Source organism: Megalobrama amblycephala, linkage group LG16, assembly GCF_018812025.1.
Source record: "Megalobrama amblycephala isolate DHTTF-2021 linkage group LG16, ASM1881202v1, whole genome shotgun sequence".
NCBI classification, from domain to species: domain Eukaryota; kingdom Metazoa; phylum Chordata; class Actinopteri; order Cypriniformes; family Xenocyprididae; genus Megalobrama; species Megalobrama amblycephala.
The window spans coordinates 2,093,265-2,117,682 of NC_063059.1; the positions used below are offsets into that span (position 1 = coordinate 2,093,265).

General features: G+C 38.7%; 2 protein-coding genes across 2 annotated transcripts; one reads left to right on the forward strand and one right to left on the reverse strand.

Annotated features, from left to right (window-relative positions):
• The first annotated feature begins 3,260 nt into the window (after positions 1–3,260).
• On the forward strand, positions 3,261–12,551 carry LOC125249777 (V-set and transmembrane domain-containing protein 5). The gene is made up of 4 exons (XM_048162154.1): positions 3,261–3,630; positions 10,062–10,388; positions 11,000–11,143; positions 11,898–12,551. Exons 1-4 carry the CDS (start codon positions 3,558–3,560, stop codon positions 11,927–11,929), a joined length of 576 nt encoding a protein of 191 aa, XP_048018111.1. The 5' UTR covers positions 3,261–3,557; the 3' UTR covers positions 11,930–12,551.
• An 88-nt stretch (positions 12,552–12,639) lies between these two features.
• On the reverse strand, positions 12,640–24,225 carry med17 (mediator complex subunit 17). The gene is given in 14 exon segments (XM_048162153.1): positions 12,640–13,065; positions 13,382–13,541; positions 13,625–13,742; positions 15,553–15,690; positions 17,827–18,011; positions 18,082–18,212; positions 18,482–18,634; positions 18,973–19,054; positions 19,132–19,193; positions 19,196–19,267; positions 21,911–22,130; positions 22,213–22,376; positions 22,449–22,711; positions 23,918–24,225. Coding segments are annotated over 13 exon segments (1,929 nt in total). The 5' UTR covers positions 22,684–22,711; positions 23,918–24,225; the 3' UTR covers positions 12,640–12,856.
• Positions 24,226–24,418: the final 193 nt, after the last annotated feature.

The following is a 24,418-nucleotide window of genomic DNA, read 5'->3' on the forward strand; positions in this document are numbered from 1 at the left end:
CATACATGCTTTTACATTGAGCTTACATTTAAAAAAAATACCTGCATGCAATTACATCTGTAATTAATTTTTGTAATTAGATCAATGATTACACTGTTGACCTTTCCTTACACCTTAACCCACCCTTAAACCTAACCACACCACCAAAACTGTCCCTAACCTTACCTGTACCCCAACTCAACAGCAGCAAAAGTGGTTTGCAATACAACATCAACACAATAAGTACATTGTACCTTATATATTTATTTGTTTAATGTAGTTAAAGGGTTAGTTCACCCAAAAATGAAAATTCTGTCATTAATTACTCACCCTCATGCCGTTTCACATCCGTAAGACCTTCGTTCATCTTCGCAACACAAATTAAGATATTTTAGTTGAAATCCGATGGCTCAGTGAGACCTGCATAGCCAGCAATGACATTTCCTCTCTCAAGATCCATAAAGGTACTAAAAACATATTTAAATCAGTTCATGTGAGTACAGTGGTTCAATATTAATATTATAAAGCGGCGAGAATATTTTTGGTGCGCCAAAAAAAAAAAAAACAACGACTTATATAGTGATGGACGATTTCACAACACTGCTTCAGGAAGCATTGGAGCACAAATGAATCAGTGTATCGAATTTGCTGTTCGAAGCGCCAAAGTCACGTGATTTCAGCCGTTGGCAGTTTGACACGCGATCCGAATCATGATTCAATAAGCTGATTCATTTATGCTCCGAAGCTTCCTGAAGCAGTGTTTTGAAATCGGCCATCACTATATAAGTCATTATTTTGTTTTTTTGGCGCACCAAAAATATTCTCGTCACTTTATAATATTAATATTGAACCACTGTACTCACATGAACTGATTTAAATATGTTTTTAGTACCTTTATGGATCTTGAGAGAGGAAATGTCATTGCTGGCTATGGAGGCCTCACGGAGCCATCGGATTTCAACTAAAATATCTTAATGGTAACACTTTAGAATACTGATCCTTCATTAATGAATAACTACACAGGAACAAATGAATAATGCATTATTAACACTATAGTAACTACTATAATCTAACAATAAACTCTGATGAATGAATTAGTAAGTAATAGTGCTCAGTTGAAGGTGGTAGTTCACTATTAACTAATCAGTAACTACTGTTTTTTCATTCCTCCCAGAGAACTACTAAGAATTACTATATACATATTCATAATTAACATGAATGATGCATAATGTATAATTAATTCTAAAGTAAAGGCCTTGGTAACCCACTAGTAATGACTCAAGTATTACCAAATACTCAAGAAGGAATTACTAATTATTTGGATCAGTATTCTAAAGTGAAAAGCATGTTAACTCTCTAGTAACTACTGAAGTCATTGTAAACTTTTGAGGTTTTTGTATGTTTTTGTACAGTAATTCCTTATGATGTATTTGGTAACACTTAAGTAATTACTAGTGGGTTACTATGATCTCCAGTTTAGAATACTGATCCAAATAATTAGTAGTTCCTTTAGAGTTATATAGTAACTTTTGAGTTATTACTATCCAATACTTTACCAAAACCTCAAAAGTTTACAAAGACTTCAGTAGTTACTAGAGAGTTAACATGCTTTTCACTTTAGAATACTGATCCAAATAATTAGTAATTCCTTCTTGAGTATTTGGTAATACTTCAGTCATTACTAGTGGGTTACCAAGGCCTTTACTTTAGAATTAATTATAGCAAGCAACGTGAGTGAAGCGACGCACCGGAACCCAAAATTCAGTTTGGCAATACATGACATCACCCATTCAAAATAAATGAGAAGCATTAACACCGTTGCCCCATGTGAATAAAACTTATTATGATTGTTATTTGTTAACGGGTCATGAAACCCCAGAACACATTTTTTGAGCTGTGAACAGATACGTATAGGCTGCACATCACTGAAAACACTAAAGGTACTCATTAATTATATTTATAAGTTGAAATTAGTTAGTTTTGCATTTTTCAGAGCGATTTCTGTCTTCCGGATTTGAAAAGCAAAGCCTGAGCAACATCACAAAATCTGACGCCATCATGTACTACTGGCTAGATCCGGAGTGCTGATTGGCTCCAGTATGGGCTGGTCAAACATGCTGACATCAACCATTTCTGCATTTATTCATGACTTAAAGCTCATTCAATCCAATCACTGCGCTGTAGTATGCATAAGATTATAATTGCGGTATTATGCATGAGGAAGTATCACTTCTCTTGCCTCTGTCTCTGTTGTCATTCAGAGACATGGGTGATAGGTGCTCCTTTCCTCAGTGCTACAACACAAAAATGCTTTTTCCTGCGACATGACCAGAGCAGAAGTTTGTGTGCATGTGGATTGTTTTGCTGTAATCTACCAGCACAAATGGAAAATATGTTCGCATGAGATCACATTACAGCGAAGAATTTAGAAGTCACAAAAGTGCTGTTCATTCACCTCTGCGTTTGGACACGGAAGCCGTGTGTATGTTTCCCCTGACCACAGCAGCACATGAGTGTTGTTTGTATTTTGCCCATGATGCATTTAGAACTGGAGTTTGAATACGAACACATAAAAAATTGTTATTCATACACACAGAGCACGCATATGATTGGTTTCAACACGGAGCTCCGCAATGAGTTTAACAACACTGGCCACGTGGCTCATAGCTCACACAAATAAAGTATCTGTGTTTAAAGTTTTTAACACGGCAACACAATTATTCTGATGGACAAAAGACTTGGAGAACGGACAAAAATTAAACTATGTCCTTATTCTTTTGTGTTAAACTACGTGTCGTTTATCATGAGACTGTAGTGCTTGTAAACATAATCAAAGTATTATTATTAGCCCTTTTAAATATTCTTGCACATTTCTTCATTGTGCTTGTGAGTTTGTTGTCATTTTCTCCATGCTCATATATTAATATTCTTTATTCTCTATAATGAGTGTGTTGTAGGTCTGTGTTTCATTGGTTGTTCTCACCCCTCTTCCCCCCTCTACACTCCCACTTTTCCAGAGCTTTACACGCCCATTTTTACAGAGTTTTTCCAGCTCAGAGGTATGAATGACCAGGCTAAAACAGGGGGTTTTCATGACCCTTTAAATTGCCTAAAATCTCCTTCACCCGTCAATACAGTCCAAATAAATTTAAAGTAACATATGCTCACTATGAAAAAAAAAAAAAAAAACCCTACAGTTTAATACTGTGCTTGAGATTCCATTCTATGTCTGTGTGGCACATGTGAGTACAGTTTGTGTGTGTGTGTGTGTGTGTGTGTGTGTGTGTGTGTGTTTTCACTGGCTGTTGAACCGGTCTGATCAGTATCGCTGTTCAGTCCTGCTGGTAAATAAGACTTGTTGAATGAACAGATCAGACAGGAAAAAGAGCAAAAGTGAGCAATTACTGAAAGAGAAAGGGAAAGAGAAGAAAATATGGACACAAAAAGACTGGCATAAGGAAGTTTACAGCAAACATAAAGGATAGCAGAGGAAGACAAGGTGAAAGTCTAGAGTTATGACATAGCTATAAAGACAATCACATGTAACTTGTATATAAATATATGGAGGAATCAGTCTAATGAGGTCTGCATGGATTTGTTTGTCTCAGAACACACAGATACTATATCTTATCTTCTGTCTCTGCCATTACAGTAAGTATATGTGCGTCTACTTTATGTGTTTGTGTTTGTATTAGTTTACATAGATATGCTTTGGGGACAAAAGTATCTTTTTTAGGGTTAGGATTGGATTAGTGTGTAGTCATTATAATTCAGGTCAAATAGAAAATAATAGATGTCTATGTTATGTCCTCATTTACCCATCTAGATAAATATTTGTGCACAGATGTGTATATTTTATGATTCCAGAAGAAATGAATGCATATTGAGAACTATAATAATATGATTACAGTGTTTTTGTTTGAATCGTTCAGGTATTTGTGCTATGCATTTGTTCAAACAAAACCCTCAAACTTTAAACACAGAATTTCTCTACAATCGCTGTAATAGCATGCAATGTAATAATCCTGTGTAAAACTGGCAATGTAGTATTTGGTATTTTCATGTAATATCACAATGTATAACAAGGCTAGATGTTACTTTGCAGCTGAACAACATGGCAATAAAAAACTGCCACGTATGTAATTTACAGTTGAGCTGAATACTGAAGGACAAGTGTCAAGAGTCAGGCTTGCCAATCCTGTTTCCAACCTCATTCTTCATTTTCCTGTCACTTCAAATTCTTTGCTTCTTGCCTAATTTACTTAAAGACACTGTTTTTTTCAGAGCATAGTTCCAGTGTGTAGGAAACAGGAATGGACAGTGTAGAAGCAGTAAAATAATTGCTTGCTAAGTTAGGATTGGTCAGAAGTGTTTTAAAGCAAGTCATTTTACCAGTGATAAGAGAACGATTACAGCAGCTACTTCTAAAATGCTTGTTGATCATATCATTGGTAGTGAACTCCACTAACTTGTTTTGGTTTGAAGGGGGGTAATTATTAAGTTGTCGAGAAAGGACAAGCACATGAGTGGACATCTGCTGGATGTTTTTACCATTTGATGATCTTACCCTAAGGAATCATATCGTGAAGCTACTCCAGGAAATCCTCCTATACAGCCACTATAGGGGCATACTGTTGTTGTTTATGAAGGTATATTAAGTCAAGTCACCTTTATTTCTATAGCACTTTATACAATACAGATTTATACAATGCAGCTTCACAGTAATAAAAAAGGAAAGCAGAATCAGTGATGCAAACTTCATCAAATATGAGACAAATTCAGATTCTGATGTAAAGCAGCTCTGCAGAAGACAATAGTGGCATTATTCAGCTCGAGAAAGTTCATATTTTGTTCTCATCCAATTGTGTCAGTGTAGTCAAATCAATAATATACCTGAATATTAAGTGTCCCCAACTAAGCAAGCCAAAGGTGACTGTGGCAAGGAACCCAATCTCCATTGGTGAAAGAAATGGAGAGAAAAAACATCTCTAGCATCACAAGTAGTGTTGCTTTCGTCAACGAAAATTATGACTAAATATCGTCATCAACGAACCTTTATCATGTGACGAAAACGAGACGAGGCGCAACGTAAATGCTGGTCATGTGACGATGACTATAATTAAATGTATAATGCAATTTTGTTGACGAATAAAAACGAGACTAAATGTGGTTTACAAAATAAAAACTATGCTAAAATGTCTCTTCATTTTTATTAACCAAAACGAGACGAAATGTTATAACGTTATTTCGTCTCGTTTAGTCGCGTTATTATTATTATTTTGCAGTATTTCTGTTTCCTGTGTCTCACGTCAGGAGCTGCATCAGGTCGCACTGCGCAGACGCACGCGACGTCACTTCCTCTTACATAGAGAATGGACCGATATGTAGGTAAATAAGATTTCACGTGCTCATAACTTAATGAAAAATGCACAGATCATAGAAAATGCACATCATTATTTAAAGCAGATTCTTACGATTAAAATGAATCCAAAATCAACATAATATATTGGTTGATCACAAGATATTACTCTTGGAATGATGTAACATACTTGGCTAAAAACATGCCTCTCATCTGGACCCATCCATGTTCGTTTTCCAACGTGGAATAACACAAAATAGGTATCATCTTAAAATTTAAAAACTCAGCTTTTTAATGCATCTAACCATTTCAAAAAACTCCTAAGGAGTGCTGAGAAGTGCCTCTAAAGCAGAGTTTACCGCCCGTGGGCGCCATCTAGCGGCGAAATGAATAACACTTTATCACCACAAAATTTGAACCAGATGCAGCTCACATGTAGGAGAGAAAAAATAATTTCTCTGATCTTTTATTGCCTTCCTGAGTTATTCCATGTCAAATAAAAAAATGAAAAATTATGAAATGAAATTTATATATATATATATATATATATATATATATATATATATATATATATATATTTATTGACTTTTATCAGCAGTTTTTCAGCATGAAAATGTCCACATGTAATGCAATTTATATTTTCTTAAACATTAAAAAGTGTTCTATCAAATGATACCTACCTTTTGACTCGCCTTGCTACAGTTTTGGAGTTATGAGTCTTTACTTTTGTGTTTGTCACTCAGAAAAACAAAACAAAACAAAAAACTAAAAAGCCTTCAGGTCTTAAAGGATTAAGAGACATCTCAAGGCATTATAAGGTATTATCTATATAATGTAGGTAACAATATAATAAGATAACCTTGTTTAAAATGGGTTTGGCAAAAAGAAAATTTTAGCTTTGTCTATACTACTAGGTACTATACTATATTGATTGGGTTAAATAGAATTGCATTACTAAAAAGAGACTAAAATATCTGTTTTCGTCAACTAAAACTAGAACGAAAATAGTCAAGGATAATTCTGACCAAAATAAGACTAAAATGCTCAGACTTTTAGTCGACTGAAACTTGACTAGACTAAAAAGAGTATGAACGTGACTAAAACTAATAAAAACTAAAATGACAGCTTGACACAAAGACTAGACTAAAACTAAAATTAAAACAGGCCGCCAAAAACAACACTAATCACAAGTGAGACTTTGTGGACTAATATTATTCAAAATTTTATATTAAGCATTCAGGGTAAGTAAATAATGGATTGAATTTTTAGGGTGAATTATTTTAGAAATCGATGTTGTTTTATTTACATAATTAACGTTATTGGGCCTGTCCCAATTGGCACATAGCATGTACACTTGCAGTTGTCAGAGTTTAGGGTTGAGGGATGAGGCAAGGACTCAGAAATGCAGAGTTATGGGATTTATTGTTATAAAAAACAATCCAAAATTACCCAGAGGGGGAAAACAAGACCGGCAGGATTGGACACAGTAACAGGATCAGGCAGGGCAGGACACGAATGGTATGCTTGTCCCCTGCGCTCACAACAGAAGACAAACACGATGGAGATGGAGGATCAGCTTGTCGACTTGTGGCAACAGCACAAGTGTTTATACAACGTGTGCAGTAAAACATACCAAAATCATTCCAAACACTATCAACGCAATTTCTTCCTGCCTATCGTCCGCCATGTTTATTCTGAAGTCTCGAGAGGTTTTGTGAGATTCCCCATGTTCACAGTCGAGACTCTGGTTGAAAATCTGTTTGTGTGTGGTGTGCTATCTTTGTCATATCACTACACACCACACATTAAAGGAGCAAACGGTTAAATCTAGAATTTTTTTTTTGTTTTTTGTCCTCATGCTTGTGGTCTCTCACATTTTGAAAATCTTATAAGTTTTCAAAAATCTTTTAGTGTGTACCCAGCATTAATGTAGAGAGAAATTTGACCTTGACGTTACTTGAACACACAAACTTTTAATCTGGAGTCAGACATGCTACCATAGTGCCATAAGGTCCTGTGCACTTAAAAATTTGCTCAGCTAATTCTTGCAACTAGCTTGTTTCAAGAATTCAAACAGCAGAGTAAATGTGGTGAGAAATCTGACCTCGATGCGATTTGAACATGCAATCTTCTGATCTGGAGTCAGACATACCGTTGCACCACGAGGTCCTATGTATTTGTGAAGGTGCTGAGCTAGTTGTAAACATAAATTGAGCACATGCCGCATAAGGCTACTGATTTTAAGGGCATTTTCAATTGGCTGCTCTTTGCACACATCTTTGTAGTTGTTAGGAGGATGTTGGTTTGTATGTACACTGGTTTTGTAACTACACGTCTGACATTGTAACAAGGCTTTGAAAGTATGGTTTGCAATTTGAGCAGTAGAAGAAATGCGGATGAACAGCCTGTCACAAGCCACCTCACAAGCTGGGTGACCTTGTCAGATGAGCTATCTTTGTTCCAAGAGGTCCTGCACAGTTGTGCTGTTGCTGAACTAGTTGTAGGGTCTAGCAGTAAGGATTCCTGATTTAACAAAAGCCTTACATTTGACCTCAACGTGATTTGAACAGACAACTTTCTGATCTGGAGTCAGGTGCGCTACCATTGCGCCACAAGGTCCTGTGCAGCTGAAAGGTTTCTCAGCAATTTTTTATAACTAGCTTGTTCAAAGAGTTCAAATAGTAGAGTTAATGTAGATAGAATCCTGACCCCGATGTGATTTGAACACTCAACCTTCTGATCTGGAATCAGACGCGCTACCATTGTGCCCAAGGTCCTGCGCAGCTGAAAGGTTTCTCAGCAATTTAAACTGAATGTTTTAAAACTAGCTTGTTCAAAGAGTTCAAATAGTAGAGTTAATGTAGATAGAATCCTGACCCCGATGTGATTTGAACACTCAACCTTCTGATCTGGAGTCCGATGCACTACCGTTGTGCCCAAGGTCCTGCGCATCTGAATAGTTGCTCAGCTATTATTTACAACTAGCTTGTGTAAAGAGTTCGAACAGCAGAGTAAATGTGGATAGAAATCTGACCCCGACATGACTTGACCACACAACGATTAGGAGTTAGACACGCTACCGTTGCATCACAAGGTTCTGTACATTTTCAAAGTTGCATATGTTGTTCTAGAACTTGGATATACCTTTCAGCATTGATGGTGCCTTTCCAGAGGCACATGCCACATGGACTCATGCAACCCCATACCATCAGAGATGCAGGCTTCTGAACTGAGCGCTGATAACAACTTGGGTTGTCCTTGTCCTCTTTAGTCTGGATGACATGGCGTCCCAGTTTTCCAAAAAGAACTTCAAATTCAGAACAGTTTTCCACTTTGCCACAGTCCATTTTAAATGAGCCTTGGCCCAGAGAAAACACCTGCGCTTCTGGATCATGTTTAGATATGGCTTCTTTTTTGACCTATAGAGTTTTAGCCGGCAACAGCGAACGGCACGGTGGATTGTGTTCACCGACAATGTTTTCTGGAAGTATTCCTGAGCCTATGTTGTGATTCCCATTACAGTAGCATTCCTGTATGTAATGCAGTGCCGTCTAAGGGCCCGAAGATCACAGGCACACAGTATGGTTTTCCGGCCTTGACCCTTAAGCACAGAGATTGTTCCAGATTCTCTGAATCTTTGGATGATATTATGCACTGTAGATGATGATAATTTCAAACTCTTTGCAATTTTTCTCTGAGAAACTCCTTTCTGATATTGCTCCACTATTTTTCGCCGCAGCATTGGGGGAATTGGTGATCCTCTGCCCATCTTAACTTCTGAGAGACACTGCCACTCTGAGAGGCTCTTTTTATACCCAATCATGTTGTCAGTTGACCTAATAAGTTGCAAATTGGTCCTCCAGCTGTTCCTTATATGTACATTTAACTTTTTCCGGCCTCTTATTGCTTCCTGTCCCAACTTTTTTGGAATGTGTAGCTCTCATGAAATCCAAAATGAGCCAATATTTGGCATGACATTTCAAAATGTCTCACTTTCAACATTTGATATGTTATCTATATTCTAGTGTGAATAAAATATAAGTTTATGAGATTTGTAAATTATTGCATTCCTTTTTTATTCACAATTTGTACAGTGTCCCAACTTTTTTGGAATCGTGTTTGTATAAAAACTGCGTCTCTGTGGGATTTTCCTGTGGATTTCAACTCTGTCACTCAGAGGTCACTCAAAAGAAGAAGGTCTGTTTTGTATCTATGTTTCGGGGATCAAACAAACTGTCTTCATGGGGCTCAAGCTATGAGTCACAATGTGTTGTCTTTTCGAACATTAGTCTTGGGTTTACTGCCCCAAGTTGACAATGTTCTTCTTTAGCTAGGAAGCATGCATGGCCATAAAGTACTTAGCTGGGGGTTCTTAGACTGAATGGCGTCCCAAATGGAAGATGAGCCAGCTCCGTTTTAGGGTCCCGAGTGTTGATTCAGAATTCTATGGAATATTCTGTTTGAACAAATCATCCGCAAGATTCATTTGTGTCTGGTTCACCCTCAAATCCTACACTTGCATTGCTCAGACAAATAGTTCCTGTCCTGAAACTAATGTCAGTCTCATCATACTAACTCACAGAGTTGATGCTCTATGGAAATGTGCTGCTTTTGCATCTTGTGTGCATGTAAACGGACTGACTGATAAAACATTATTATTTTACAATATTTTAACATCGCCCCTAAATGCACGTCAAACTTATCCTCTGTCTACTTTCTAAAGCTCAGGCAATTACCATTCAGGTGCCAAGGAACACCGTCACTGCACCAGTTCAGGGAAGTGCACTTTTCTCCGTGGACATCACATGCATTGGGACTCCAACAATCAGATGGATGTTCAGTTCCGTAAACAGGCAGCAAAGGATTGCAGCTTGGGTCCTTGGTGGCTCTGCAAATGTTACGCAAATGTACGAGGGAAGAGTGCAAACGCATCCCAACGGTTCTCTAACCATATCCAACTTACGTTTCCAAGACTCCGGCTATTACATCATCACTGTGACAGAAATGTCTGGTAGCAGCAAAGATATGGGTCTGGTATTGACTGTAACTGGTGAGTAGCTTTAAAGTTATTTGTCCTTCGGTTGCACCCAGTGTTGCCAATTGCTTTCAGCTGAAAGTAGCTAAAACTGGTCACTAAATGCTGCTTGATGGCGTCAAACTGGTGAGTCCACTGATATTAATATAAATATAGATCAGTGGGTGAGTCACGGAATCTGGATAAGGTTTGTCCAAGAAGTTGCTAGATTTGTCCCTTTTAAAAAAAGTCTCAAAAGGGGCGGGGAAGTCGCTAAATCTAAATCTAATCTAATCTAAATTGGCAGCACTGGTTGCACCAGTATATCCTTTACATTGGACAGTGGTCTCTGACATCAGATGCTGATTATCCATTCCAGTGTTCAATAGTTTTTTACAAGTAAATAAATTAAATAATTAGAAAAGTAATGTGAAAATATAAAAAATATTCAGAAAATAACATTACTGTTATTATACTGAATGAGTAACACATTACATATTGCAGTGCAAGTAAACTGGGTCTCTGCAGTTTGGTGTATCAGCTTGCACATATTTTAGAGAGTTTTTGCTATAAAACACAAATGTCGAAAACGTTTTAATATAACTTTCCTATTCTCGCACTGAACAAATGCTACATGTATGTTTCAGAGGTGCTGTATGAGGACATCCAGTTCTTGGTTGTATTCGTCATTGTATTGGGAACACTGGCTGCATTTCTAATGCTGTGTATGTGGCTCTTGAATAAACTCTACCACTTCATAAAAGTCTGGAGACAAAGAAGATGCTTACCAGGTAACTTTTATGCAGCAGCAGAATCTTTTATTTATGTGGCTTATAAATGAGGAAAGGTACAACACAAAAATGTGTAAATGTCTTATTCAGTGTGTGCATGCCTAACTATGTTTTGATACCAAAACAGAAGGTTTTATGTCTCATGCAAACATTTCTTTTTTTTTAAAGATGTCCATTTCATTTAATTTGGGAACTATTTTTCAACCATGACGGGACGTGTCAGAGGGACGTCTATTCAACAGTCATTAAACATCCGAATGTTTGCTGGGATTGTACTCCCAGCAAACAATCGGATGTTTAATGACTGTTGAAAAGACGTAACTTTTCAACAGTCATTGCGCACAACGGGGGGACCAAAAAGGTTGAGATCCACTGTCAAAGAGATAAGAGATTACCCATTCAATATGACGTTTCGTACTTTGTTGACTATGTCTTGTAGTCCTGATGCTGACTCAAGTCGCCACAGAAATGTTTAAATAAGATGCCCTGAACTAATAGTAACATGCTAGGTGTCTCAATGAGTTAAGCGCACATGTTTATTTTATTTCATTCACGTCTCGGGGTATTGGATTAGATCACACACACTTACAGGACTGAAGAGAAAAGGATCACACAATCTGTTCAATCAGTAAGAGTGTTTAGCAGAATATGAAAGTTTATCCATCTTCAGTCTGAACAATTTTGGTGTTTACATATTTTCTGTAAGTTTTAATATTAAATGTAATTGAAATGAACCTATTTGTATTGTACACAGAGCACACCGCGACTGAACTACAGCCACTGTGATGAAAACAAACAGCCATCGGTCTCTGAGACGCTCATTAAAGTGTTTGAGATGAGAGGACGAGCTAAGTGAAGAACTTCACATCAGCTATTGAATTTCCCTCTAAAGTCCCAGAAGATTGTTCAGTCAGTGTGGCAGATCCTGGAAGTCCAGTCCGGAAACAATATGTATGCATGCATGTATATGTGTGTGTACAATACAAATACAGTAAAACATGTGTCGTGCCTGTTGGTGGAAAATTTGTGCGTGTGTGTGAGTTTTAACTGGATATGGGTTTTTAACAATTATTTGATATTGCTGGGGCAAATTTCCATCTTTGTGTCAGGTACCAGTTAACAGATTTACTCAACTTCAATTTTTAGTGCACAAATGTCAAAAGATGATAAACTTGACTCAAATGTAATGATTGCTAAATAGTAATATCTAGCAAATGGCATATTTAGGGCAAAGAATCACAAAAAATATATTTAATATTAAAAAATTATTCCCTGATTTTTTCAGATTTTTGAGTGTTTTTGGCCAAAACAGGTCTGAACTTTTTGATCCTAAAGCTTTAAAATAAACATCTTTGCATAATGTTGAATTCCTGCACTGATTGTACTCATTAAACAGAGTTTTGCTTGATCTTCTATTTGTCTGCTTTTATTTTTTCCCTTGTACACAAGTATCGTCTTCCTCTGCTTGTTCTAACAACAAAAGAAAAATGCATAGCTGGAAGTACAAATGTTTTATTTTTATTATGTTTTGTGTGTTTTGGCCATCGTTGGACTTTTCTTAGAAAAATGTCTTGTGAACTCCATGCTTGAAGCTCAAGAGCACTTCAGGAGTCATTTACAGATGAGATCACAGCGTGAGCAATCAGGGAAAAGCAACGTGTCAAAGGAGTGTGAGACACAGAGAGAGAAGAGGCGACACGCACGCCATGAGCTTTAGGGACACGGTGTCAGTGCGGCCATTAGCAGCTCCATTTTGTAAACAAAGTTTCTTCCCTCCATTCGCCCCCAGTGCACCTCCTTGTAAGGACCCCTCAGGTGAGTCCACTTGGCGTCCTGCACCACGTCACTCTTGGGCAGCTCTTTGGCTTGACTGCGCGGGAACTGAACCAGCACCTTACAGCCGCTCTCGGGACCGTTGCGCACTACAGACAGACAAGACATGAGACGTGAGCTCCAGACTCAAGCGTGAGAGGAATATTCCAGGGTTATATTCCAAAGTCTTGAATTGTGAGACATTAGTCAGAACTGCTGTTTTTCTCAGAAAAGTGAAATAAAAAGCCACAGTTACCTTTATTAATATTCCATGGCAGAAACGAGCTTACATGCATCTTTGATGTGCGGTTTAGTATTAAAATCATTTTGCTTCATCATGCATTACTGTGAACACTGTGTTTATGGGTCTACATGAACCTCGCTGAACCCAGAGCACTGCATGTGTAGATGTGTTTGTTTGTGCACCTGAAATGGCGTATTCTCCATTGGGAGATGCGACTGTGATGGCGGAGGCGTTCCCGATACTCTCGATGGGGCCGAGGCCCACGTGATTACTGAAACTCAACACGTGCCAGCCCATGACTTTAGCCAGCTGCTGCACAGCATGAACCTGATGCTGCGACATCTGCACAAACACACACAGATCATTAGCACCGCATGAAGTGGTTTCTCTCGTTTGTCTGCATTCACAAGCATGAGCACGAGTACCTGAGACAGCAGGAAGTCCTGCAGCTCCTGCTCCTGGTGCGAGAGCGTGATGACGCGGCCGTCCCGGTGCACCACTCGGATCTGCTCCACACCGATGTTCAGCTGTAGCTGGATTGATCTGAGAACACGAGGAGATGATAAAGGTCCACTGACTGCTGAACAAAGGGTTCGTACAGAAACTGTAAAATTCAATTCAAGGACTTTTCAAGCTCCACTTTTTCGGTTTTCAAAGACTATAATCAGAGATCTCACTTATCTTTGTTATCATTTTGTTTTTTAATCTAAAAAGGTAAATAGACAAATAAAAACTATACTAATAAAACAAAATGATACAAATAAACTGCAGCACATGCAAAGTATGCAATGGTAAGTACGGGAAAATTAAGAAAGCCCTAAAATATTCAGTGCACAGAAGAGCTAACAGAAAGAGGGCATAAACTTCTTACACAACTCTTATTAAAAGATGTAATAACAGAAGAAAACACGGAGTTTCATTTGTAAAGCATTTCATTGTAATTAATTACAATATGATGACTTGTTTGCAATATTGTTTCTTTAAGGATTTTTTTACTCAAATTATTAGATATAAAAGACGCAACATACAACTTATTTAATAATATTTATTAAATACAAAGTTTATATTGGCTATTACTGTTCAATAAATAACATTTGATTTTATAATGTATGTTAATTAAGCAGATTTATGAGATGGTCCGCACTGCGGAAAATGAGATCCAGGGGAGATCCAACTCCTCCCATTTTACATATCCCTAAACCTACCCGTCTCCGCCCCCTGGATCTTGTGTTTTCTGCAGTGAGGGGCTACTGGGATTTATCAACTAATTCAGTGCAGGCTACATAGTTACGCCAGTAGGTGGCAGCAAAGGACTGACTTTAAGAGCGAGTTAGTAGACCGTTCATTAAGAAAAACCAAGCGGCAACCTCCCTCAGTTTCTCGTGAAACCAATATGGCAGTGACTTAAACTGTAATTCATCGACTGGCCACTAGAGACAGGCTCCAAAAGAGAGCAGAATCTCATTGAGTCCCATGTTAAAATGCCCAACTTTACAACAGAAAAAAACATGTTTACAGCCTGGTACAAATTGTGGTTTTGGTCTATACTGCTAATTTTGCTCTTCATGAAAACTGTAAGGGGGTGAATTTTTAAATTTTATTAAACCTTAAAGTTCTGCATAATCAAGGGCGTGGTCACTTGAGTGACAGGTGGATTGCCGCTGCCGTCTGTGAGCCATCATGTCACCAGCTAATTCCAGCCGCTGAATTTGGCATCTTTATGATTTTTTGGGATTATTTCATACAATTATCAAATAATATGGCTTGCTGTGCGGTTTATGGTCAAGACAGATATACATCTGTGTGCACACATGCAGAAGATAAACAAAGCACACGTTGTTGGATCGTCTTGGCATTGGCTAAAAGTTTTGCCCATCAGATTTACTACAATGACAATGGCTGGAGAATATGCCTCTCAAGACACCACAAACTCCGACAGCACTGCTTGGATATTATAACGAAAACTGCTGCACTATTTTGAAAAATTATACCTTGGACGCGGGCTCATTTGTTTGCGAGAATTCAATGTATATGTCGTATACAGTTTTATAACATAAACGCTGCTCAGGTTGCATCATTTCTTGAAGAACGATGACCGAGAGCAGATCATTCAGAAGAAATGTGATGCAAACAATGGACAATATATCAATATTTCATGGATATAACGCTTTTGTGGACAAAAAGTGCTGTTGTTTTTTTAATAGACACTCATGGACATTTTACCCAAGTGCGACGTTTGTGTTAGAGTTGTGTGGTGTAATTCAGCCTTTGTCATGGTTGTTTGATGCACTCTCAGCTACTCTCACTGTAACAGCCGCTCATGTGTTTTTGTGTCAAGGTCATCTAGTCATACTTGCAGATCTGCTCGTATCCTTGAGAGGTGATGAGCACTTTGACGCTGGATTCATACACATCATTAATGTTGGACCAGTGAGCCTGGATCTGAGGGTCTTCTATACGACTGGCCAAACTGTCGATGGTCCGCGCCGTCCTGAGAGCAAAAAAAGGCCAGAGAGAGACTTCTCAGTGGACAAAACCTTTGATCAACATTACAATACACACACTTGATGGTCGGTGAAAGTTATGAAAATAACCTTTTGACTTGCAACAAATTAATTCATGTGAAGTTGTGAATATCTAAATAAAAAACAAAAAAATACTATTTTGGATGCACTGCATCTTTAAGTGTTACTTTTTGTTTTGTTTTTCAGACTGAAGCGTATGCTGTTCTCTAGGGGTGACTGATATGTATCGCTTACGATAATACTGTAATTGTTCATTTAACAATGCGTGAGCTGACTTTATCCTGATTTTATTGATACTGTGTCCTATTATTAGGGGCCAAGCACCAAAAGTGCATAAGCACCTATTGTAATCATTGGCGTTCTTATTCTTCTTCTTCCGTTTCCGCTCTGGAAGTCTATGGCAGCCCATAGAACCGCTTGCAGGCAAGTTGTGAAATTTGGCACACAGATAGAGGCCAGTCTGAAGTGTCAACATAGCAAATTTGAAGTCTCTAACTCAATCCCTCTAGCGCCACCAGCAGTCCAATATTGCACTCACGTTTATGCTAATAACCTTTAAACCGTGAGGGCTAGAAATTAAATTCTTTTTTTCAACTGATTCAGACGTTATTTTCAATTTCTGTTATGAAAATTCATGAAAAATGTTCCCGCCGTTTTTAATTTTCCAAAAAAACTACTTTTGAATTCCTCCTAGGCTGTAACCAGATCATCTTTAGACCATGCCTACAGAAAGTTAGGGTAGGGTATAGTAAATTTGTCACTATGTCAAACCGTTGTCATAGCAATTGAGAAAATAGACGCAAGGCTGCATCTCCGCAAAGCTTTATCATATTCAGACCAAACTTGGTCCATGTCATCACAAGCATGACCTGAGGTTACATGCTGCGTTTCGTTGCAGCACCACCTGCTGGTCCGGAGATACAAAAAAATATATATATATTATGCTTGAAACTTCTGATGGGTTTGTCCAAAAATCATTAATGTGGTCTGTTAGATTCAGGGAGTCGTGCCATATCAGCCAATTTGGGCGTCGGCCATTTTGAATTTTGTTGTAAAATGCTATATTTTACGAACTCATTAGCATATCATTATGAAACTTGGTATCAGTCTTCGGCACAATGCTGTGACAATACTCAAAAAGTTTATGGGCTGCGTCACCTTGTGGTCAAAAGTTATAATGAAACTTACAAAAATGCTAATAACATTTGATTAAATTATCCTATTGTAATGATCTTAATAGATTCCCTGGGTCATCCTGAGAGCATAGATACCAATTTTGCCATATTTGGCCAAACGTCCTGTCCGCCATTTTGATTTTCTTTCAAAACCTTCTTTTTCGAACTCCTCCTAGATCATTCATATGATTTTCACCCAAATTGAATCATCATCATCTTCACACTGTGGCGACATAAAGTTATGGACTTTGTGTCGAAAGACGCAATCGTTTTCATATACTACAGCAACATATTTGAGAAATGATGCTAAAACGCAGACTGTATGTTTGCAATGCTTTGGCATGTTGACATCAAACTTTGCATGTGTCACCTCACTCTGACAAAACCACATCAACAGCGCCACCTATTGTTTGAAAGTGATAAACCATTAAATCTTTACTAGTGACTATGTTTTTCAGTCATTTTGTCTATAATCATCTTAATATGCCTTGAATTGCTCATTGTTGCAGTTGGTCTGATGCTCCCAGCCATGCTGGCATGACTTATTGTGCTTTCTTTGTGCTTGGCCCCGTAATTCCTGCTTGCAGCTATATTTCTAATTTATTTTATTGATTAAATGCAAAAATGAGACAAAGATAATGCATACATCTAATAGGGTTAGAAAAATTTCGCATACCCCTACTTCTCTCTTTGTAGTTTGCAGAACTTCTCTGACCCAATTTCTCAGTTTATATGTCGCTTTCCATGGTGTACTGAAGACATTTTAGTGACTACACTATATCTATATATGATTACTAGATTATCCTTACTAAGAAAAACATTCTTGATCAGACAAACACAGGGAGGTGCAGTCCATTTCTGTGTGAATGTGCACTGTGGGAATATAGTGCTGCTTCTATGTGAGATGTTTGTGTATGTATGGGGCACCTGCTTCTCAGGAAGATGTGTTTGGCTTGTTTGATGATTTTCTCCAGGAGTCCTTCATTCTGCTGTAGTGAGCTGATCTCGGCTTTGTCGTAGGCCATAGGTCCTGCCAACCGCATGCGTTTATGACTGAACGGAGCGCTGGCCGGATGCGGCATCACCACCGAACTGAGTGTCTGCTTGTGGAACTACAGGAAAACACATCTCTCAGACTCAGTGACGCAAGAGCCTGTCTCTGATGTGTGTGTGTGTGCGTACCTCTCGTATGAGCTGGTGGAGGTTGTGCTCTAACACATACAGGTGGTCGTCTGGTTTGCTCTTGTCCGGTGATGCTCTCTGGCTTTTCTTTTCTCCAGTGGAGTGACAGAGAGAGATGGACAGCTGCAGACCTGCACACACACACACACCCACAGTTACACTAGAAATAATAATCATAATAATATCAGACATTTGCAGTTATTTTAGATTGGTCTTAAAATATTTTTTACATTTTGCCTTTATGGAACTTTAATTTAATTAGTACTCAATTAAGGTATTAAATACGTCCATGAACAGAATCACATATCACATATGCATTGCTTGTTATGTTGTTCTTGCTCATTTGTAAGAGGTTTTGGACAAAAGCGTCTGCTAAATGAATAACTGTAAAGGTAAATACCAGGAAAGGGTTGCGAGATGATCTGGTTCTTGACGACGATGTGAGGAATCTGTGATTTGATCTGAACGGCTTCACGTGAGAGCTGAGCAAAAATCTCCTTACACAGCAGCACATTTTGAGCAGCTTCGAGCCTTAAATGCCACATCTGAGAACCTGAGAGAGGAAACAGACCATCAGACATGAGGCCAGAGCCACCATTTACACCCCAGAGCATCTGCGTCTAGTAGAAAACAACACAAAACAGGCATTTGCTCTGAAATGCCATTCAAAAGGTCCATGAGCAATGAGGCGAACAAATAGTTGAAACAGAATTTTATCCCCAATTTTCATCGAAACCTACAGAAACACCCAAAAATGTTTACTTATTTAATTGTCCATAAAATGGAAGTCAATGGTCACCCAAATTATTCTTTAAAATGTCTTACAGAAATCCATTCAACATCCAGCAAATGCAAGTATTGTTTGACAGCAGTCACTGCAGCTGCGTTTACCAGGTTTAGTTTTGGCTTGTCTCCTGAAGAGATTGACGGTGCCGAGGTCTCCGATATCAGGAGACTGTTTCTGAATGGACACCTGGGGAAAGACACGGATAAACATGATTTGTCTTGTGATGTCAGGTGAGTTACATCACTGATATTCCTGTATTTTACCTTAATATACGCTGATCCCTCCAGTTCGCTGGGGATCTGCACATTGAGAGGACAATAATCATCGGGATTTTCTTATCCAGGTCAAGGTCTGTGTTCTTGATGACCTCAAACGTGCCGTGATGGGGGAACAGAGAGCCTGAAACATCACATATTAAACACTTCAGCACTCGTATCTTCATAATCTTCACATTTATGAGGACAGGCTGTTTATAACCGTATGACAAATACTGAAGAATTTATTTTTATTTATTTTAATAAATTGAACACTATAGGCTGTAATGAGATCTCGATTCTCCCACAATTCTGAACAGACAACTAAACAAAATAGCATGTAATTTATTAAAAGTCCTGACAAAATATTAATTGCTGCAGTCTATTTAAAATGTTTGATTAATTAGAATGAATATGTAAAAAAAGGTTTGAATGAATGATTCAATGACTCACTATGTACTTGTTTCATTACTGAATGAATCAGTGTTTTTGAGCAAATCTTTTGAAATATTCAATGAAAAACACATTTAAGTCACTTGTCGCCACCTAGTGGCATAAGATGTAACTGATACAACTGTTATTTGAGCGCCAAGTTAGATTTAAAATGTAGTTTGCTCTATTTTGATCACTATTGTAGCCATCAGTGTTTATATACTAACTTTAAACCTTTCTCTCAATACTTCTGTGATAATTTGAATATTTGAAACAGAAATAACTACTGTGTGATTCAAAACTGCTCTCTCTGGATCAGCGCGGCAGTACGGCAAAAGATTTGAACGCTCCGGTATGATTTTGTCAAAGGTTTAAGAATAGACATGGGCGAATTGTTGTTATTAAAGGATTAGTTCACTTTCAAATAAAATTTTCCTGATAATTTACTCACCCCCATGTCATCCAAGATGTTCATGTCTTTCTTTCTTCAGTCGAAAAGAAATGAAGGTTTTTGAGGAAAACATTCCAGGATTTTTCTCCTTATAGTGGACTTCACTGGAGCCCAAACGGTTGAAGGTCAAAATTACAGTTTCAGTGCAGCTTCATCCTACGCCTTCCCTATTCTACTTACGGGAAAAAAATGGAACTGGCGCTGCGTTCGTTCCGTAAGTAGAATAGGGAAGACGTAGGACATACAGCGTAAGCGTTTTGAAGAATATGGAAAGCGGAACCACGTGTTTATACAATCATTTGTCTTTATAAAGCATATACATTTACATTTTTTTAGAAAATGAGAGATGGTTTCTCTAGATAAGACTCTTATTCCTTGTCTAGTATCGTTTGAAGCTCTTTGAAGCTGCACTGAAACTGACATTTGACCTTCAACCGTCTGGAGGCCACTGAAGTCCACTAGAAGAAGAATAATCCTGGAATGTTTTCATCAAAAACCTTTCGACTGACGAAAGAAAGACATGAACATCTTGGATGACATGGGGAGAGTAAATTATCAGGAAAAGTTTATTTGAAAGTGGACTAATCCTTTAATAAAGTAAGATCGTGTGGGTGTTTGAATCAAGAATGTGATCTTTTTACGGTTAATCATGCAGCTCTACTAGAAGTGTTAGTTTTCCTTCATCTTAACTTTTAGTTTTACAAATCATAACATTAAAAATAACATTAAAATTGGATAATATTTGGAGTTTTTAAGTGCTGGAAAAAGTGTGAAGCACTTTAAAAAGTGCTTGAATTTCACTCTCAAAAGTGTTCATGAACCCTAAAATGAACAATGTAAAAGCATTTGAGTATTTCTGCCACAACACCATAGTTTCAGTAAGCGTTACTACATTAAATCCATGGTGATTTGTGGACTGGAGAGCCTTAACTTGTTCGTGGCACAGTGTTTCTCCTGGTTTCCACATCAGCGCTATTTGATCGGATATCTGTGGTCTAAAGCAGAGAATCCTGTGCTGAATTTGAATGCTTCCCACTAGATCTCACAGCGATGTTATTAATTTTTCAGAAAATTCAAACGGATTCTCTCTGGATCTCCCAGTGGTGTGTAGTAAGCAGTGTCACGTGATCGAGATCGGCACGCGCTGGGCTGTCTATAATTGCTCAGTGCTGATAACGATCCGCTCTGCACAGCTCAAACGAGTAGCGTTGCTTCGTTTTACTTCCGTTTGCCGTTTGATGTTTCTTATATGAAACAGAAATAGCAGCTCAGTGTGGTGATCGCACCAGCGCCACCGCTAACTAAATTTAGTCACACTTGCAGAAAAAAAAAAGGTTGCAAAATAAGAGTTGCAGTCTGTGGTGAACACAAACTCAACAAATGTTCACATTTTATTCTACAGCACTCAATTCATTCACCCTCTGTCATTTCTTAAAGCTTTTACTTCTCTTTTACTTACTGACTTGTTGTCGGGACACTAAACATCATCAGCCTAACAGGTAAACTCATCTTCTAACTAGTTGCTTTCACAGCCTCATTGTGTTTATAATCACGCTCTTGCAAACTATTATAACTCAAACTTTCAGGGAAAATCTTTTCAAATAAAGACTGAATGAGATTAATGGTGGTGATGTTGAAGTCATGTGATCATGACGTAGTTCATTTATAGCCTATATTTAGTTTTTTACTTCTGTAAAGCGTTGTGTTCATCTGTGAAGATTATCACAATGATCAAAACATGTACGACTCAGAAGCTTTTGCTAGTCAAAAAGCGTATTTTCTGCGATAATCCACAAGCCAATGGAAGAATCGTATTGGGTTTTTGTGGAGGGAACCAGAGTGATGCTAACTTACAAAAACACGTCGTCATCACACAGCCTCTAACTGATAAAATCACTGCATTACCGGCACTGCGGTAACTGAGATCCCCCAGGATCTTGTCGCCGACTTTGCGTAGTTTCCACTGCGATCGCAGACGCAGCAGTTCGGAGTTGAAGTCCCGCTGTCGCCGCTGCTCCTGGTTCTCCACCACAGACTTGGTCAGCTTCTCGGCTCCTTTCAGAAGCAGCTGGGCGGCCGTGGCCAGGGACTTCTTCTTACTGATCAGCTGGAAAACCTGCGGGGTCTGAACACAGCGGACATGTGATGAAGAGCCAGACAGAGAGCTGAACCTCAGGACACAGCATGGGAAGGAAGTCCTGCTGTACCTTTGCCACAGAGGGATCCTGGGACACGGGGTCGAGCGCCATGTACTTCTTCTCCTTGAGCACGCTCAGGACGTCGTGCAGCACACACATCTCGGTGAGAGCGCTGCGCAGGTTATTACGCACCGAGTCCCACGGCCACAGCGACGGCTGGAACTTCACCATACCTGCGGCAGAGAGCAGAGCTTGAGTCGTGAACCAGCACGACGACGCAACGTGACGTCCGCAAACATACATACCCTCGTCCTCCTCGGCCTCCGGTTTGCTCCACTGCTCCCGGCTCTCCCGCTCGAGCCCTTCCTCGTCCGAATCCGAGCTCTGGCCGAAGTCGATCCGCTGCGCCAGCTTGGCTAGGTTCTGAGACATGGAGAGCGGAGGGACGTACGTCTCCATACCGTCCAGAGACACCTCCTGCACCTGCCGCTCGCAGGACGACTCGATGCTCACCCGCACCGCTGGACCTCCCGACATCATGACGACGGCTGCAGCTCTGCAGAGAGATCTGACACACACACACACACACACACACACTGTCTGTTTAAGCAAAGAAAACGGATGTGTGGATCCACGCATTCGGTCTTAAAGTGACAGCAGCCTAATATTCTTGCTGCTTTCTGTGTTATGAATGTTATCATGAAACAAAATATAAAGAGAAAAATCACTTTTGCTGCTTTAACACAGATTAATTATATTCAGTTTATACAGTTATTTTACATTTGATTATTCAATTTCTGTATCTGAATACTTACCTGAAAAATATAAAGCACTATTTATTTAATTTAAAGCACCCCAATCACTCTAGAATTATTCATTCTTTCCAAATAGGCTACAGCTATTCAAGTAATCTGGTGAAATGATTTCATAGCGCGATATATATTGCAGAAAAACAAAATATCGCAATGTCAGTTTTTTCAATATCGTGCAGCCCTAGTGCATAACAACCCAATTAAAACTGGAGAAATTCATATTAAAAATATGTAAAATAGTTAGTTTCTATTAAATAATATCATTGCGTTTTGTTACTGTATTGATAGACTTTATATCGGTTATATTTTATTTCAATCAAATCTATTAATATATGTATTTATTTTAGTCAAATCTGATCATGCATGGAGCATCACAGAGCAGTGCAAGATGAGGATTTGTGGTTAAAAAGTATATAATTTTTATTTTTTTTAGAAAATGGCCAATGGTTTCTCTGGATAAGACTCTTATTCCTCGTCTGGGATCATGTAGAGCTCTTTGAAGCTGCACTGAAACTGACATTTGGACCTTCAGCCATTTGAACCCCAGTGAAGTCCACTATATGGAGAAAAATCCTGGAATGTTTTCCTCAAAAACCCTCATTTCTTTTCAACTGAAGAAAGAAAGACATGAACATCTTGGATGACATGAGGGTGAGTAAATTATCAGGAAATTTGAATTCTGAAGTGAACTAATCCTTTAAGAATCAAGGGTACTACACTTTTGAACATTTTGCAGATTTTACACTGCTTTTCTCTACACTTTTCCACTGACCCTTGCACTCCCTGAGGGTCCCCGGACCCCAGTGTGAAACCCCGGGATGAACACAGAAGCTGCGGTCTCTGTCTGTTGACGGAGGGTTCGAGACACTGAACCGACTGTCTCTCTCTCACACAGAACCGGCCGGATGATACGCGGAGAGATATAGTCATGTAAGAGATTAAATGAACTGCAGCATACTCACATCAATTAAGTCACTACGTGATCTGTTTCTGTCTTTTTTCGTTTGTTTGTGTTGTAGTTCTCGAGCTCCGCGACACTGCGCCGTACTGCTGCTTCTTCTTCGTGTTTGACGGCGGTCGGCGTCCAGCTTACTTGTGCATACCGCCACCTTCTGCTCCGAATGGTGAATCTCAGTCCCCTACCCTCTTCTATGTTCTGGCTTGATTCCACAGAGTTAACGTGTGTTTGGTTTTGTTTTTTTAAGTTATGTTGTCTCTACTGGGCCACCGCAAACATACACACATCAGCTTGAAAAATATCCCACTGCTGAACGATAGCCGTTGCTCAAATCTCGCGAGGCTTGGCGGAGGTCAAAGTTCAACCAAATTTTCCCCTGTAATTTAAATAGCACGAAATTATTATTTTTTATTCAAAATTTGTATTCGCAATTGTATATCCTTTGTACACAACAATGGCTTTTGTATGCTTTGCAAAAAAATAAATAATTCCAGCCCTTCCGCGG

Bases quoted from the DNA above. Each gene is read 5' to 3' on its own strand.
- LOC125249777 (XM_048162154.1), top strand. From the start codon at position 3,558: ATGAGGTCTGCATGGATTTGTTTGTCTCAGAACACACAGATACTATAT. The intron at 3,631-10,061 runs GTAAGTATATGT...TACTTTCTAAAG, and splicing joins CTTCTGTCTCTGCCATTACA to CTCAGGCAATTACCATTCAG. The intron at 11,144-11,897 runs GTAACTTTTATG...TATTGTACACAG, and splicing joins ACAAAGAAGATGCTTACCAG to AGCACACCGCGACTGAACTA.